At 35.7% G+C, this 17,000-nt stretch overlaps 1 protein-coding gene across 2 annotated transcripts in view; it reads left to right on the forward strand.

Annotated features, from left to right (window-relative positions):
- The window catches only part of THSD7B (thrombospondin type 1 domain containing 7B), an 835,144-nt gene that overhangs the window by 423,853 nt on the left and 394,291 nt on the right, over positions 1-17,000 (forward strand). For both annotated transcript variants that reach the window (XM_032286329.1, XM_032286330.1), the window contains exons 8-9: positions 14,257-14,448; positions 16,134-16,368. In XM_032286329.1, coding sequence (XP_032142220.1) covers positions 14,257-14,448; positions 16,134-16,368 — 427 coding nt within the window. The remainder of the gene's footprint in view (positions 1-14,256; positions 14,449-16,133; positions 16,369-17,000) is intronic.

Here is a 17,000-nt window from a genome sequence, read left to right on the forward strand (position 1 = left end):
TTTCCTTATTTTCAGGCAAATTTATCACACATTCTCTTCTTCCATCTCTACGTCTATATTTGGGTGAGTGGATTGAAATTAGTTTTGACAGGCTTGAGATTTTAGGTACACTGATGAATAAGGGAAATGGAACAGAGTCCCTTTTCCATGTTGCTGAAATTATAGGGATCCTGTCACTGCCTGACAATAAACACTGTATGACTACTTCTGAATCTGAAATGGGTGCCCCATGGTGCTCAGTTGTTCAGGGATGGATTTGGCATGCTCAGCAAAGATCTGTAAGTCAGTTCAGCGTTGGCTGGTGTTACAAAATGGGTTGGTGATTAAACTTTCACAGTTCGTGAAATTACACAGGGAAAGAAAATATGGTTTCCTGGGTTTCGGCTGATCTCCACAAACAAATAGGAAGTCACGTGAGACCAGATCTATAAGCACAGTGAAACATCACAGGCTCTGACTGCCAATGCCAATGCTCATATTTTTAAGGGTGCTCAAACGTCACCGTCTAGGTTAGCTCCCCAGTTGCCTTTGGGCAAGGTGGCTTCCGTATCTTCCAAGAGACATATGTAATGGGAATTTAACTCTTTTGTGTTTTTTCAACTCTCTTGGTAATTTTAGCCTTTTTTTTTTTTTAATGTAAATGAGAGTCTTTTTGCAAAATTTTCCTTTTAGCATGGCCATCCGGAATTATTTCTCAACGTCTCCGCCTGAGCAATTGCATACTGATGGATATTACCCCAAGCAAAAGCAAAGTAAGAGTCCTGGACAGGTAAACCCACTGCCAAAGCAATCATACTGACAATCAGATGGTGCTTTGCAAAGCTTTACATAAATGCCTTTTCATATGTCCATTATTTTATACACTCTTCCCTACTTCCTTCCTATGTTGGCATAGTTTTTACAGACTTAACTGTCTCTGCAATTAACTTATGGAAAATCTAAAGCCATTAATAGAGATGGGTAGACATATGTCACCATTATTACCAATACAAAGTGAACACTTACTGTATACTTGTTACTTTAATCTTACCTCATTTTATTATGACATAATTCCTGTGATGTATTGACAGGAATCATTATTTTCATATTTAGGTACAAACTTAGAGATGAAATAGCTCACCTAAAAACATGCAACTTAGAATGGCAGGCTAGAATTCAAACCAAGGTTTGTCTACTTGTAAATCAGTGCCTTTACTAGTATTCTTAGCAGTCGAATCTTGATCACATATATTGATGTTCATACGTTTCTAGTCGTTTAAAAATTTCTTCAGTTTGTGCTAACTGTATGGAAACCAAAAGCATCTGAGATGCTAAAACATCTGTTCAGCTCAATTATGCTCATTTCAGTTCAATTAGCATTTATTGACCACTTACTATGAGCAAAGTACTGTTCTAGGCATTGGGCATTCAGAAATACATAATTTACATCATTTTCTCTGGCCAAGGAGCTGATATAATGGGTTAAAGACTTAAGATATTATGCAACCCTGAATTTATTGAGCAGCTGTTTCCCTCCATTGGTTATGCCTCAGGAAGAAATGCCTATGTACAGATAACCTAGTAAGTCAGTTTAACTGCTTAGAAAAATTAGAAAATTATTCTTTTAATCATAGGCCAGTTAGAATAAGATAAATGATCAGAAATATCTAATGTTCTTAAATTGCTTCCAAATAAACTATACCTTGCAGGAAATAAGTGTTAATATAATTATTAATGATACAATTACAATTTGATCTCTTAGGTAGACATTTAATAAAATAATATTTCATGGGCATGTTTTTTTTGATTTTAATGCAAAGGAAAAAGGAGTATACATATTTTAAACGTCTGTATTCTTCATCTTTTATTACTCTGAGCATACAGCTTGAGTTAAATGTCACTATTATTGTTCTGGGGTGTTGAGGAGAATTTGGCAATGATATAAAGTGATGTTTGGATTTTTGAAACATGTGCTTAACTTCACTCCTTGTGTTTTGAAATAACTCAGCATATATTTTATTTATATTTAAACATATCTTAAGTGAAAGTGTTGGTTTTTTTCTGAATTATTAGAGATTGGCTAGAAACATGGCAGTGCCAAGTTGATTGTTGTAATAACTGGTAGATGAGTTTGGGGAAGATAGACAAAGTAAGGGTTTATCCTTCTTTAGAATTCATTCAGTTGCATAAAGGCATTAATATCAGTCTTAAGACAATAATGGAAAATATACTATATAAATGGTAATTACAGTAGAAATCTATGTATTCATGATATATGCACATCATTAATTTAGGTGTTGTTACATAAATTTCCAACTGATGTCAGCTTGGCTTGAAGAAGAACTTTGGGATTATGACTTCAGTATTTATTCTTTAACCATTCTGTTTTTCTGATTGTTATATTTCTAATATTCATCTGAAGATCTTATTTTTTACAGCTGGCTGGTTTCACTAAAGATTGAACTAAACTTTTAACAGTTGTCTGTTTTCTGTTTGGAGCACAAAAATTCTGATGGGTGAGAAACCTATTCTAAGTATTAGTTTCTAATGCTGCCTTGTCTGCAGTATTGTAATCCTGTATCTCAACTGAGTTTGTGAAAAAAATTAGAAAAGTGGTATACATTCATTATTTTAAGGTCTTAATTAGTTTGCAAGATTTTGATGAGAAAAATCTATTGCATGATTCCCCCCTAGTTCACCACTGCAAACTCTCAATGTAGTTATGTGGTTTGTTATCTTATTATACTTCTTCAATATAGTACAAAACTAGTCATTAGACCCCTGCCATGTTCTGCAAAATTGAATGGGAACAATTTAATAGCCAGGGAGTCAGCCATGGGAAAAGACATCAAAAATGCTTTTTAAAGGGAAACACTATGGTTATCCTTTGAGAATTACACAGTAAGTGATATTTGCCTGCCTTAAACTGTTCTGTTTTTGTAGATTTGTTTTCCCCAGTACAAGAATTCTTAGATGTTGATAAACTCTACAAATTTTTCATAAATTCAAAAATATACAGGATCCAAAGACAAGAACTGGCAATATCATGGTCGCTATAGCAGCAGGCATGAGATTCAGACAAAAACAAAAGAGCTACCTACCAACTCAAGAAAAAAGACATGCTCATCTTGGTTTTTGCTAACTTTATTCAAAGCCAAGCTTCCTAGAGGCCTGAGCTGAAAAATGTGTTACAGTGAAAATAGTTTGCCATTGTCTGTAACTTTCAATATGTTACTGTCACAATTATATTGTCAAAACTATTAAGAGCAAATACTGTAAAAGCAAAAGATCGCTTATACCTTAAGTAGACTAAACATCTTTCCCTTAACTTCTCATTTACTCCTTCACCCAGAATTTATTGAAACCTACTATGTGGCTGATATTGTGCCAGATGTTAGCACAATTTTATAAAACACAAGTCTCACGTTCATCATGGTGCATTATACTAAATAGGTACTAAATAATGTTTTAGCCACAAGGTAATTTTCATTGCGTCATACAAGTTGTCAGTTCGAAGTTATAGCGCTAGACTCTCAGTTGTTGCTTCAGTAAATATTCACTATGGGAAAATTGTGCTTTAGAACTGTAGGTGAAAAGTAGTGTTAGTGTTGTATAATAGTACACACTGGTTGGAGAATTCACTCTATCCAAAATTATAACATTCTAGGTCCTAATATAGACATTTCAACTCTCTTTTTTCATGTGTGTGCATCAAGCAATGTATTTTCTGTTCCTTCCTGAAAATTTGTCTTTTTAAATACAAACTAAATACAGCACCAAAACGCACTCTATAAAGGAAAAAGTTAATAAGATGACTGCAGCAAAATTAGAACCTTTTCTCTGCAGAAGGCACTGTTAAGAAAATGAAAAGAAAATCCACAGACTGTAAAAAGACATTTGCAAATCACATGTGTGACAAATAATTTCTTTATTGAATATATAAGGAACTTCCAAAACTCAACAATAAAAAAAATAAACCAGATTTGAAAACTCTTTACCAAAATATACAGATGGAAAATAAGCACATGAAAAGATGCATCATTAGTCAATAGGAAAATGCAAATTAAAAATACAGTTTAATAACACTACACACTTATAAGAATGACAATTCAATAAAGAACAAAAAGAAACTGGTTATACCAAGTGCTATTAAGGATGTAGAACAATTAGAACACTGTAGAACTCTCATACATTGCTCATGGGAAGGCAAAAGAATGAAGCCACTTTGGAGAACAGTTTAGCAGTTTCTTATAACATCAGCACTTGCCGTAGATTCAGCAATTTTACCCTTAATTATTTACCCAAGAGAAATAAAGACTTGTAGTCACACAGAATCTTGCTTAGCAGCTTTGTTCACAATCACCAAAACCTGGAAACAAGCCAGAAGTCTTTAAGCAGGAGAATGCATAAATGAAATGTGCTACACCCATATAATGTAATGTTATTCAGCAACCCCCGGAAGAATGACGAATTCATAGAGACAACAACATGGATGAACCTAAAATGCACTCTGCTATGTGAAAGAAGTAAGACCTCAAAGGATACAGACTGTATCATTTTATATATATGACATCCTTAGGGAGTAGGGAAGCAAAACTAGGGACAATGCCATATCAGTGGTTCCCAGAAGTTAGGACTGTCATTGAGGGATTGACTGCAGGAGGACTCCACAAGGGAATGTTTTTAGTGGTGGTAGAACTGTCCTGCCTCGTGATCTTGATGGTGGATACAAGACTATGTATTTGCCAGAACTCATAGAATTATACAACTACAAAGAGTGAATTTTATTGTATGTACATCAAAAAGCTATTAGTGATGATAAATAATGGGGAAAAAAGCAAATGGGCAACTTTTTCTACTAAGAATCTTCATGAAGTTCATATTTTTTGACTTTGTTTTTCCATTTCAAGAAATCTGTTCTTAGGAAAGTAATCAATGTTATGGTCAAGAATATTTTTGTGGTGTTATTTATCACAGAGAAATTGAAAACATCTTAATTGTGCAATTATAGTAAGGTAGTTAAATAAATTACCATACATTTCCTATGTACAGACATTATAGTTATGTTTCTGAAGGTTAATTACAAATATAAATGATTATTCTTTAGTGATGTGTTACCAGTTTACTCTATTGACTTACCCTTTGATTATTCAAATATTTAAGAAATTTCTAGATAACTTGAAGTTTTCTGTTTTCTTTTCTTTTTTTTTTTTTTTTTTTGACAGAGTCTCACTGTGTTGCCCAGGCTGGAGTGCAGTGGCACCATGTCAGCTCACTGCAATCTCTGTCTTCTGGGTTCAAGCGAGTCTCCTGCTTCAGCCTCCTGAGCAGCTGGGATAACAGGTGCCCACCACCATGCCCAGCTAATTATTGTATTTTTTAGTAGACATGGGGTTTCATCATGTTGGCCAGGCTGGTCTTGAACCCTGACATCAGGTGATCCATCCACCTCACCCTCTCAAAGTGCTGGGATTACAGGCATGAGCCTCTGCGCCCCGCCACTTGATGTACTTTCTAAAGGTATACCTCATATCGAAGCTAGTCCAGATTCTTTCCTGCAGAGCTAGCTAGACAGCTAAAGGAAATGAGTAATATTATTTATGACTTTATAATCATTTCAGTTCCTCTTATGCATTTCTATCTAAGACAAAATTAGGATGGAGAAGAGAAATAGTATCTTTGACTCAAATTATTTTTCAATTTGGAATGTCCTTTTTCCCCATTTTTACCAATAATAGACCACATTATATATAAACAGTGCTTGCAATTTTCTAAATATTTTTCATTACCCTCTTTGATCCATTATCAGACCCAATAATATAATCAGAAATGATAGTACTGCCCTTCCCTCCAGTTATGGCAGGTATCTTAGGTCTAAATAAGCTTAATAATTTTCCAAGATCACATTTTGGTAAGTGTCAGAAGCAGAACTGAAATCTAGATGTCCCAAATACTCATCAAATATTCTGTCCATCTGTTAATTTGCTCCAATATTTTCCTCTTGAAGAAGTATTTTCTACATTGCAAAGGCCACTTATTAATTTCATTATTTTATTCTGGATTCATCTTTTGAAAATTATACAGAGCTTTTCTGTAAAACTCTCTTGAGAAGTTTTACAGAAGGTTTCCACATTAAGTAGATGTCATCAGATCATATTTTGAGATGTTGTAATGTTCCTTTTTCTTATACATCTTCATGGACAAGAATTCCTCCCCCTGTTGATTTCTGAGGCATGGACTGTCTCTGGAAAAATTGGGATAATTATACCTCAAAAGAAACATACAGAAGAGTCAGTGCCACAAAACAGAGCTCACATCAGAGGCAATAATTCTGAAACTCAGTAATTCATATGCAAGAGGCTGGCATGTAGAACAGTGCTTTGTAAATCCCACATTGCTCCCTTCAGATAGCAAGAAGGAAAGCCAAAGGACTAGAGTGTAGAGTGTTAGCATAAGCCTGGTTCCCACACTACTGGCTTCCTGGATCAGAAAGAAGGAGCTGGGAGGATGTGGAGAAGATAGTAAATGGTGAGAGTCCCTGGCCCCACTCACCCTCCAGGTGAAATACTGGGCTGAGAAAATGACATCTATGGAAATTTCAGATAGGTTAAAAGGAAACTGAAAGCAGAGAAAATGGTTCTCTGTGTTTAGACACAGAGTGGGCCTGAGCTAGCTGCTACCCACCCTCCAAACCAGTTCTTCCCAGGCCTGTTTATGATGTGGGGATGGTCCTGAAATCCTGCATGCCCCTGTGTGGGCTGTGGAAATGCTGACTGCACCAGGAAACTAGAAATTGCTTGGGGTCAGGTGTAGGCAGCTGTAAAGTAGTATGTGGACCAGAAGATGGGAAAACTGTGTCATGGACCCTGGAAATTGGCAGTAGTTGCAGGTGCACTTTCAAGACTAGGTAATAATACACAAAGACCAGTTTGATGGAAATAGCTTAGTTGGAGAACCAGCAAAATTCACACAACAGTGTCCGTTATTGTTACATACATGTTTCTCTAACTCTTGGCTACTGTCCAGAGAAAATGAAAAAAGAGACAGAGGAGAAACATTGAAAACCTGAGATTGAGTTAACTCTGAAACATTAAGTTTTACCATCCAATGCTAAGTTACTGTAAATGGATACCTTCTTACCCTGTTCTCATCCACCCTGACTACCCAGCAAAAAGTCTTATCAACATGTTGGCATCATTTTTAGAAACAAAGTGTTTTTTATGTATAGTTATAGTAATTCTCAAACTTTTTACACAAATATAAAATAGTAATTGCTTCCTCCTGGAATGTGTGACTGGACCTCCCCATCCCCTGCAATGTCCCTACCCAAATCTTATGTTGAATTCTAATCTCGAATGTTGGGAGGAGGATCCTGATGGGAGGTGACTGGATCATGGAGGGTGATATCCCTCTTGCTACTCTCTTGACAGTCGGTACGTTCTCATGTGATCTGGTTGTTTAAAAGTATGCAGTATTCCCCCACCGCCTTCCTCCTGACTCGGCCCTGTAAGATGTAACTGCTTCCCCTTCTGCCATGATGTAAGTTTTCTGAAGCCTCTCCAGCCATGCTTCCTGTACAGCCTGTGGAACCATGAGCCAATTAAACCTCTTTTCTTTGTAAATTACCCAGGTAGTTCTGTATAACACTGTGAGAATGAACTAACACAACGACTAAGACATGTTGTTAGATTTTTGATAGATTTGTTGTTTTTGAGCAACTGCAGTTTGTTCCTAAATCATAGTCTGTTTCTGCTGTTTCCTGTCTCCTCTCAACGTGACACATAGTACTGTATTCATGTGCTAAAAGTGTGATCATACTTACACTTTGCTGACTTTCCACTTGATGGAGCCTTCTGTAGCCAGATATATAAATTGTCCTGAGAGAATAGAATGCTTGAGTATCAGTAGAGCATCATGATTAAGAAACATACTCTGGAGCAAGGTCTTCCATGTCCAAATTCAAACTCTACCATTTACTTGTGTTTGTTCCTACACAGAATATTTAACTTATCCAAGGCACAGTGCCTGTATTTATAAAGATAGTTCCCACCTAAGACTGTTGTGAAGTTTAAATGAATTAATATGGGTAATTTACTTGGAGCAGAAACTGACATCTATTAAGTGCTATACATGTGTTTACTGATATTAATGCTTTGAGGGTGAAATAAGCTAATACTCATAGAATATAACAGTATGTTTCTGGGTACATCTTAGGTGATCAAATTGTTAGCTACTATTATTATATTATTGTATGTTGAAGAACTTTGTATAGCTACTCAGTTAGGCTTCTGAAACAAACAGCTCACCTGCCATGTGGATGCAATTTTAGCTAACTCCTGGCCTTTGTAATCATGTTTATTTGGAAATATTGTTTATTATTATTTATTTATTATTGCTATTATTTCTTGTCTAAAGTATTTTCTTTTTAATGTCTTTGGATTTTCCTGCCATGCTCTCTTTAGCCTTTGCTCTTATGTTCTCTTTCTTTACCTCTATCGGCTCTCAGAGCTTCACTGGTTTTCACTCTGTGAGCATCTTTATTATATTTTTTGCCTGTGCTTGTGTAATTTAGCTCATCATACATTGTACCGTTTTTGCTGAATGTCCCTACTTTAGTCTGTACCTATGTGGCCTTATATTCTATCACTTCCTCCCATCTCTCCATTATGAACTCTTTCATCTGCTTATCTTTTTTATGTTTGAAAAGCATTGTTCAATTCCACCCCATGACATGATGCAGTTCCAAAATAATCAAGGTGTTTACTCTTCTGGGCTTGCTCCCCCAGTGGTAGATTTACTGATGAGCTGACGATGAATTATGCAGAGTCCCTTATTCATGGTTTGGTATTATATAAAAGTAACAGTAAAGAGAAAGATACGTGTGAGATATGAACCAGAAAGCAACACAACTTATAATGGGTAAGAACCGAGCTTATTACATGTTGCAGATCTGGTTTCCAAACCCAGCTCAGACACTGACTGTGTAAGGCAAAAACTTTGAGCAAGCTTTTTAACTTCTCTATGCCCCAGGAGTAACAATAGTGCAAAAATAATGATATTAATATGAATTTTTAGTGAAATACTGCATGTGATGTGGTTATCCAGAATTTAGTCCACTCTAAGCTTTCCCAAATACCAGATGCTATTGTTATTTTATTGCAGTTGTTGTTTTTGTTATTATTATTATAATATTTGACATCAAGTTTCTTTATGTATCTTCCTATATATGTAAGCTAAATAGACAAATATGCTTCCGATTCTGAAATTATCAAGCAGGGACATGAATCGTGTTGTTGGCAATATTAGGATGTTGTAAATAGCTTCTGTTTTGCCCTTAGCTTTTGTTCCATATTTTATTGGTTTTGAATATAAACATTTCCCTAGCTGATTAGGGTCTCAATCCAGATGTGTCCAGGGGCTACTTGCTTTTGAGGATATAACATTTAGATTTAAAAAATGGAATTAAATGCATATGAGTTCCACTAAATTTGCTACGTACTGTCTGTTGATATCTTACTCAGCTGTGGGCAAGCATTTAATCAAGGTTTATTGGCATTCTTTTCTTAGATTTAAATAGGACATAAAATTTTATGACATGTAGAGTATTTTCGATAACTGTTTCATTATTTTCCATAGTGTAATAGCATACAAGAGGAAATATCAATAAAGCACCCAGTATGCATTATTTTTGGATGAGTAAGTTAGTTTGAAGGTTGTATCATAACAAAATGTTGGTCTACTTTTCAAATTATACTGTGGATTCTTGGTTTTCTAGGTTTTTTTTTTTCTTTTGTCTTTCTATTTATTCATATCTTTATGTTTTTCTTTTCTTTCTTGACACCTGTACTCTAGGGTCAGAAACTAAGAATTATAGACTATGCTGCTTGTTAATTTTTATAAAATATACATGCTATTGATATTTTAATTGGTATGTACATTTGAACTGAAAAAATAAACCTTCTTAAATGATCTTCAGTATATTTACATGTTAAGAATCTTTGCTGTGTTCAAATGCTTTTGATTCTGCTGGGAATAGGCAGGTATTAGAAGAGTAGTGTGAACTGTAGCCAGGTTCTATTCATATGACTATCTATGCCACAGGCCCCAGAATCACTGGCAAGCAAAACTAAGTGATAAATGTGATTCCAGAATTCTACTTCTACATATATACCCAAAATAATTAAAAACAGATATTCAAACAGGTGTATGCACATGCATATTCATAGCAGTAGTATTCACAATAACCAAAATATGAGACCAGCTCAAATGTCCATCAACAGATGAATAAACGAATTTCGGTATATACATAAATGGAATATTGTCCATTCATAAAATGGAATGAAGTTCTGAAACATGCTGTAAGGTGATTGTGCCACCAAAATACTATTCTTAAAGGAGCCAGATGTTAAAGATCACAAATGGTATGTTTTAATTTATATAAAATATTCAGAATAGATAAATCCATAGAGACACACACAAAGAATGTAAATTGGTAGTTTCCAGAGGCTGCAGGGAAGAGGTAACAGAGAGAAACTGCTCAATGAGTATGGAACTTTACTTTGGAGTGATTAAAATATTTTGTTACCATTGTGGATGTGCTAAATGCCACTGAAGTGTTTACTTTAAAATAGTTAATTTTATGTATGTGAATTTCATTATATTAAATTATTTTTTAAAATCCCAAGTCACATGGTCAAAGCAGCACCATGTTCCATTTTCCCAGAATCATAACTGGTTTAAGTAAGTCTACTCCACGAGGAGAGAACAGGGAGTTTGCTGTTATTGATCCCAGGGAGCCTGGTGAGTGCTGGGAGTAATTTTATAGAGTCTTTATGAAAGATGAATTCAATTTCCCTCTTAAATATATTCTATTTTATTATGACATTAGATTATCCGAGCTTGTGAAAATCACTTTTAATGGCTAAGCTTTGGAACTATGTGGGGCTTTATTTTCCATGCTTGCCTGAGATTTCCGTGGTCTCATTGATCCATCCAAGACAATAAAAACAGGAAAGTATAAATGTTCCTCTTTTGAGATGGAGTCTCTCTGTACAATGGGAAGATAATTATACCTATGTATATGAGCAGATGAGGTTATTTAGGCTCAAGTGCTTTATTTTTGGCTGTTAAATGGTTTAGATTAGCCAACCATGTCAATAAAAAGATCTGTATAATTATAAATGTTTTAATATTTTATGTAAACCAATATATGAAACTGTTGATAGTCATTTGTACACAAATATGAATAGTAAAGCCAAGTGCTTTTCATGACTGTGACATAAATATCTAGATTTCAGATCAAGACCATTTGTTTTTTTGTGGTATATGCCTTTGCAAAGACATTTTTAAAGGTTCCTATATGATGAGAGATCACCATGTGTTAGACACCTTGATATATATGTTAAATAAATGATTCCTCATGTTATTATTTTATTCCTACAAATGAAATAATTGAGGTTCAAAAATATTAAGTGATACCCTTAAGCAAGTAAATGTTGGTAGCTACAATTCACCTTAATACACTTAATTGAGTCTGGCTAGACACATTTCAGCTGAGACCTCATTGTGCAGCTTTTTTTTTTCTTGCAAGATTTCTTTTAAAATAACTCCCACAGGAATTACAGGATGCTTATGACTATTAGTTTGACTTCCCTAAGGTTCTGATCTGTTTGTTCACTTTTCTGAATTAGCCTATATAGGCAAACTATCAAAAGGTTGGTATTGGTGGGAGTGTTGACATTAAAGTGTACTGAGGGAATAGGCATATCAGTTTATAAAAAAGCAGAGATTTTAAAAAGTATTTGAGTACCTGAAGTGAATATTGAGAATACTGAATGTGATGACAGGGAGGTTGGTAAATTTGAGTCATGGGAAACCAGAATAACTGGGAACTTAGGGAAGGCAGAAATATAATAAAACTTATGTGTCAGTCTAGATCATTTGGAATCTGATGCCAAATGACTCCTCCAAGATAGGCTTCCTCTTTTCATCATGCACCTTCAGTATTAGCTATGTTCCGGACACCTTGTTTTTTCCTACCTAACCTTTGCTGACCCTTCCAATGCCTGAAATACCCACCATCCTCACCACAAGTTCTCAGCCTTTTTATTTCCCCTTATTGGAGGGGCCCATGACAATCCCCTGATTCACTAATATTTTATGTTTGAATTACACAGCTGCAACTTGACATGCACTCGGTTTTGCTTTTATGTGTTAATAGCTCATCTCCATCATTAATCATGAGCTCTAGAAAGATAAGCAATGGTAAGCTCATCTATTTTTATCCCATAATATGCCTTGGACATAGTATGTACTCATCATGTAGTAGTTGACAATTTTATAATTCTTTAATATGGAGTTTTCTCAAAGCATACTCATAAAAGTACAATTTCTGAAAGAGAGAGAGAGAAGCTCTTCAAAAAGTATGGCACTTGTTCAAATAAGGATGAAAGGCACTGTATCTCGTTTCCCTTCTAGGAAATTTATAATATATGCTGGCATTTTCAACACTGAGAAATTTTTCAGTAATGAGACCAATGTTACTACTTTTAACCCAACACTTCCCACCTTTCCTTTTACTGTTATTCATGAAACCCCTACCTTGTTCTTCAAAATGTTTATTGTAAGACATAGCTTTAAAGTATTTTGTATACAGACTATGTTAGTAATAGTCACAAATGTGAAAATCAAATTTTGATTAGACGTAGGTTGGGCATTTTGTTTCTGCCTGCTTCTATACTTGGTAAAGTGCTGTACTGGATGTGTGTGTATGTGTGTGTTTGTTACATACAGTATGGACTCAACCTCCAAATAGATTGAGACTAAAGAGAGAATTATTGGAACTGGTCTTTCAGCTTGATTACCTGCTAGAACCTCTATTACTTCTCATCATATGCTTGAAAAGCTTTATTTGTACCTCAAGGGCAATGAGCCTGGCCTCATTTACAAATATAAATGCAGATATTAGCTGTGCACTATCTTCTCCTTCAGGCAGTCTTGCTGACTGTCAGCTTCTTTTATTTACTTCCTCAGGAGAAGAATATCCATCTCCTTGGAATTAGACACAACATGGTTAATGGGAGAAGCAGAAGTTTTAGAGTCAGAGAGTTTGGATTTGCTTCCCAGCTAAGGCCCGTGAAAGCATGAGCAAAGTTTCCTCTCTAAGCTTCTGCTCTGAGTCCTCATCTGAGAGAGGAGATGGATCACCCCTGCAATTCAGAGTTTCTTCTGAGGACTCAATAACATATGCAAAGCCTAAGTGATATATGCAAAACAGAGTGCCTTGCACAAGGAGATACTCAATAAATACTAGTCCCCTTCACATTTATTTTTTTGTTCCAGCCAGATCATGACAAGAGAATTTCAAAGCCATAAAGTCACAAAAACAAAACTGCCTATCTCCTATAGTTGCCATTTCACATTTTATGTTCTTATTTCAAACAATAAATGATGTCACTATTCTTTGTGTCCTCTGTTTTTATGAGGAGACTGTGAATGGGGGGAATAGTGAGAGTTATTATCTATAAAAGAGGGATATTTGAATTCTAGTAACAAATAAATTACCTGAGAGTTTCAAGAAGCTATTGTAGTCATTTGAGATATTTTTCCATTACTTAGAAATTATCCCTTTCGTCCTAACATCTGTTGATTATAAAATTCTATTATTTTATAGTTTCTGAAAAATCATTTTCTATGATATGGTATCAAAGGACTGTAAATAGTGTTTATAGAAAGGCACTGAGACAATTTTAGTTTTGGATAATTTACCACTATGAAAAAAGAGAACAAAAGAGTCATCGTGTGATAATCTTGCATAAGGTTGCATATTTGGAGGTGAAAGTACCCAAAAGAAAATTAGAATGATAATTTTTTTTTTAATTTAGTAGATTAGAATGCTCAACATAAATTGTGGTTTCAGGTGAACGGACAGCTCTGACTTCCACTTTGAAGAAAAGTATGTACTTGTTATATATGTTTGTCCATAATACATCTGCCACATCCATCTTCAGCCATCTATGGCTAAATTGTCTCTGAAAGCCAGCTTTGTCCCTATGAAGGACTACAAATGAGAGTTCTGCTGTAGTGTCTACCTTTCTAAATGCTAAATTATCTCCTAGAAGTTTTTGTCTGATGTAAATATTGTGAATGGCTGAAGAAAGTATCATTTTTTCTTGTACTTTAAACTGCAGTAATAGATAAAGCAATGAGCCTAACTGTTCCTTGGACTGGATTTGATTATGCATTAATCACCAACTGTCTTGATCTGGTTGATTGTAGGAGAAGATGTATCAGGAAGTCTTTGCCCATTACCACCTCCTCCCGAGAGGAAGGCTTGTGAAATTCCCTGCCGAATGGACTGTGTGGTGAGCGAGTGGACAGAGTGGTCATCCTGTTCCCAGTCCTGCTCAAATAAAAACTCAGGTGGGAAACAGACCAGGTCAAGAACTATCCTGGCATTGGCTGGGGAAGGTGAGTACCAGAAAAAATTTTCACCCTAGATTCATTAGCTCAATTATTATAATTTCTCCTCACTGGTGATAGAGAAGTTTATATGGAGGAAGTAGTCACACATAGATGATATCTCTGTTCCTTGAATCCACATTTACAGTTTCATTTCCATCCATGTTTTTTGCTTTGATCCTCTAGTTTAACTCTGTTTGGTTCACCTATTTACATGAACTGCTTTACCACACACCTGTGTATGGGCCATGGCAATCAGATGGATGTTATTTTGCAATACCCTTCTTAGACAAGGAAACAGTTTGGGTGACACACATCCAAACTGAAGAGAGCTTGTGCAGTCGGGAATATAATTAGACTATGTTTAGTAAAAAAGAGCTGCAAATTAAGAATCAGGAGACATGGCTTCTCAACTGGGAACTGCCACTAACATCTGCAAACTACCTGATTCCTGCAAGCTGGTATTCTGTTCTGTCATGCCAGCATTCTGCAGGGGGGGGGCACAGCATGAAGGCTGTGAAAATGGTTTTGAAGAAGCTAAAAAGTGCTATGAGAATATAAGCGGGTGACATCAGAACAAATTAGAGGAGCAGCTGTTCCTGTAATTTATGGTGATGATCTCTGTCCCCAGCACACGTGATTTCTTTCATCCCCTGCCTTGGGTTTTTCTGCCCATGGCTCAGTTAGAACAGCAGGATAGTATGGCCACTGGCTGTGAGGAACTACTTTTTAAGTAAGTTTCTGTTCTTTGATCCTGAGAAATGGAGCCATGGTCAAGATAAATGAAGATTTTCATATTCTTAAAGTAAAGTTGCTTCCTTCTCTTTTCTTTTATGTTTCTATAAGGGGTGAGTGGGAGTCAGTAGTATTTAATGGTAAGAAAAAAAAAATCAAGAACAACAAAACCAAGGTCACAAATCTTGAACATTTGGCCTACTGTATAAAACATTAAAATGTGGAAGAGTAGGAAAAAATTGATACTTTAGCTAAATACCACTTTGTATGTGGATAAAAAAATGTGAGAAAAGGACAATAATGAAATCGGATTGTCTGAGTCATCCAAGAGTCTATGGATGCACATATGTCTGGACTTCGTGCCAGGGGATAGCACATTGTCAGGTATTATTTCAGAGTTTAAGGAGAGGCTCTCTTCTCCAAACTTTAACACGTATTTCTGTATTTTTCAAATTGCAGTGAAATGCACTGCTTGATGGAGGATGAGTGTCTTAAAATGGTTTTCTTAGAAAACTAATGCCTCTCTTAGGAAAGGAAGACCATGCTGCATAAGTGTGTGTGTGTGTGTGTGTGTTCCAGATAATATCACTTCGAGACCATAGACTGTTTTAACTAATACATGAAGCATAAAAATATTTTTTGAAAAACAGGTTTCTTTGAAGTTTATCTCAGAGATACATGCGGCAGTGGTGGGCAATAGAGTCAATTCATTTTGTAATCTAATTGACGTGGACTGCTGCTTGTTATTTAGTGGAAAAGGGTGCACTATATTATCCTCAGGGGTTGCTCAGGACACAAATCCCTGTTCTTAGATTGGGAAGAATGGCACAGTGGCTCAGGTCTTTGGAAGGCTGTGTCTGCAAAGCTGTCTCTCTAGACCATTAAAACAGCAGAAAAAACAAAAACAAGAACAATAACAGCAACAACTATGTATTATCTTTTGTTCTTATTTTTATCAGGTGGAAAGCCATGTCCCCCTAGTCAGGCCCTCCAAGAGCATCGTTTGTGTAATGACCATTCCTGTATGCAGCTTCACTGGGAGACGTCACCTTGGGGCCCTTGTTCTGAGGACACATTGGTAACTGCCCTTAATGCAACCATTGGCTGGAATGGAGAAGCTACGTGTGGTGTAGGCATTCAGACTCGGAGGGTCTTCTGTGTCAAGAGTCATGTGGGACAAGTGATGACCAAAAGGTATTATTAGTCTGTTACTGAAAACACATTTATTTCATGTTGAGTATTTTTAGTTGAAAGCATTTATCAAGAAATAGATATTTCTGGGTCTCTGATAGAGTAAGAAGGTTTTTGTTGCTGTTTGACTGTTAAAGATTAAAACATGAGCCTCAGACAAAGATAAACACAGTTATGATATGTATCACTGGTGCATTTATAATAGTAGTAATATATCAGTTCATGGATAAAAATGAATAGTGTCCACAAACATTGAATGCATTTGAAGGATTAAACCAATTTCCTAGAGCCGATCTTAGTATTTTTTACTCTTCTCAAATCACATAAGACCAGGTCAACATAATGGTAGATTCTGTGCTTTGAATTATATTGTTGTGTCTTACACTTCTTTAGATGCCACGGATCTTTCCTGCAGTAAGTAGATACAGCCATACAGCCATTCTAACTGGAATAATGAATCCATGCGCTTAAGTAGCTTACAATCTCATGCATGTTATATTGTCTGTACATGGGAATATAAAATTTTTTAAAGACGGTAGGAAAATATGGGCTTGGAAACTAGGATATAGATATCAAAAGGATCAAGAACAATTGCAAATGATGGGAGGAAAAAAATAATTGATTAAAGAACTGGC

Source organism: Sapajus apella, unplaced genomic scaffold (genome assembly GCF_009761245.1).
Source record: "Sapajus apella isolate SASKATOON/1434 unplaced genomic scaffold, GSC_monkey_1.0 scaffold18, whole genome shotgun sequence".
Lineage (NCBI taxonomy): Eukaryota > Metazoa > Chordata > Mammalia > Primates > Cebidae > Sapajus > Sapajus apella.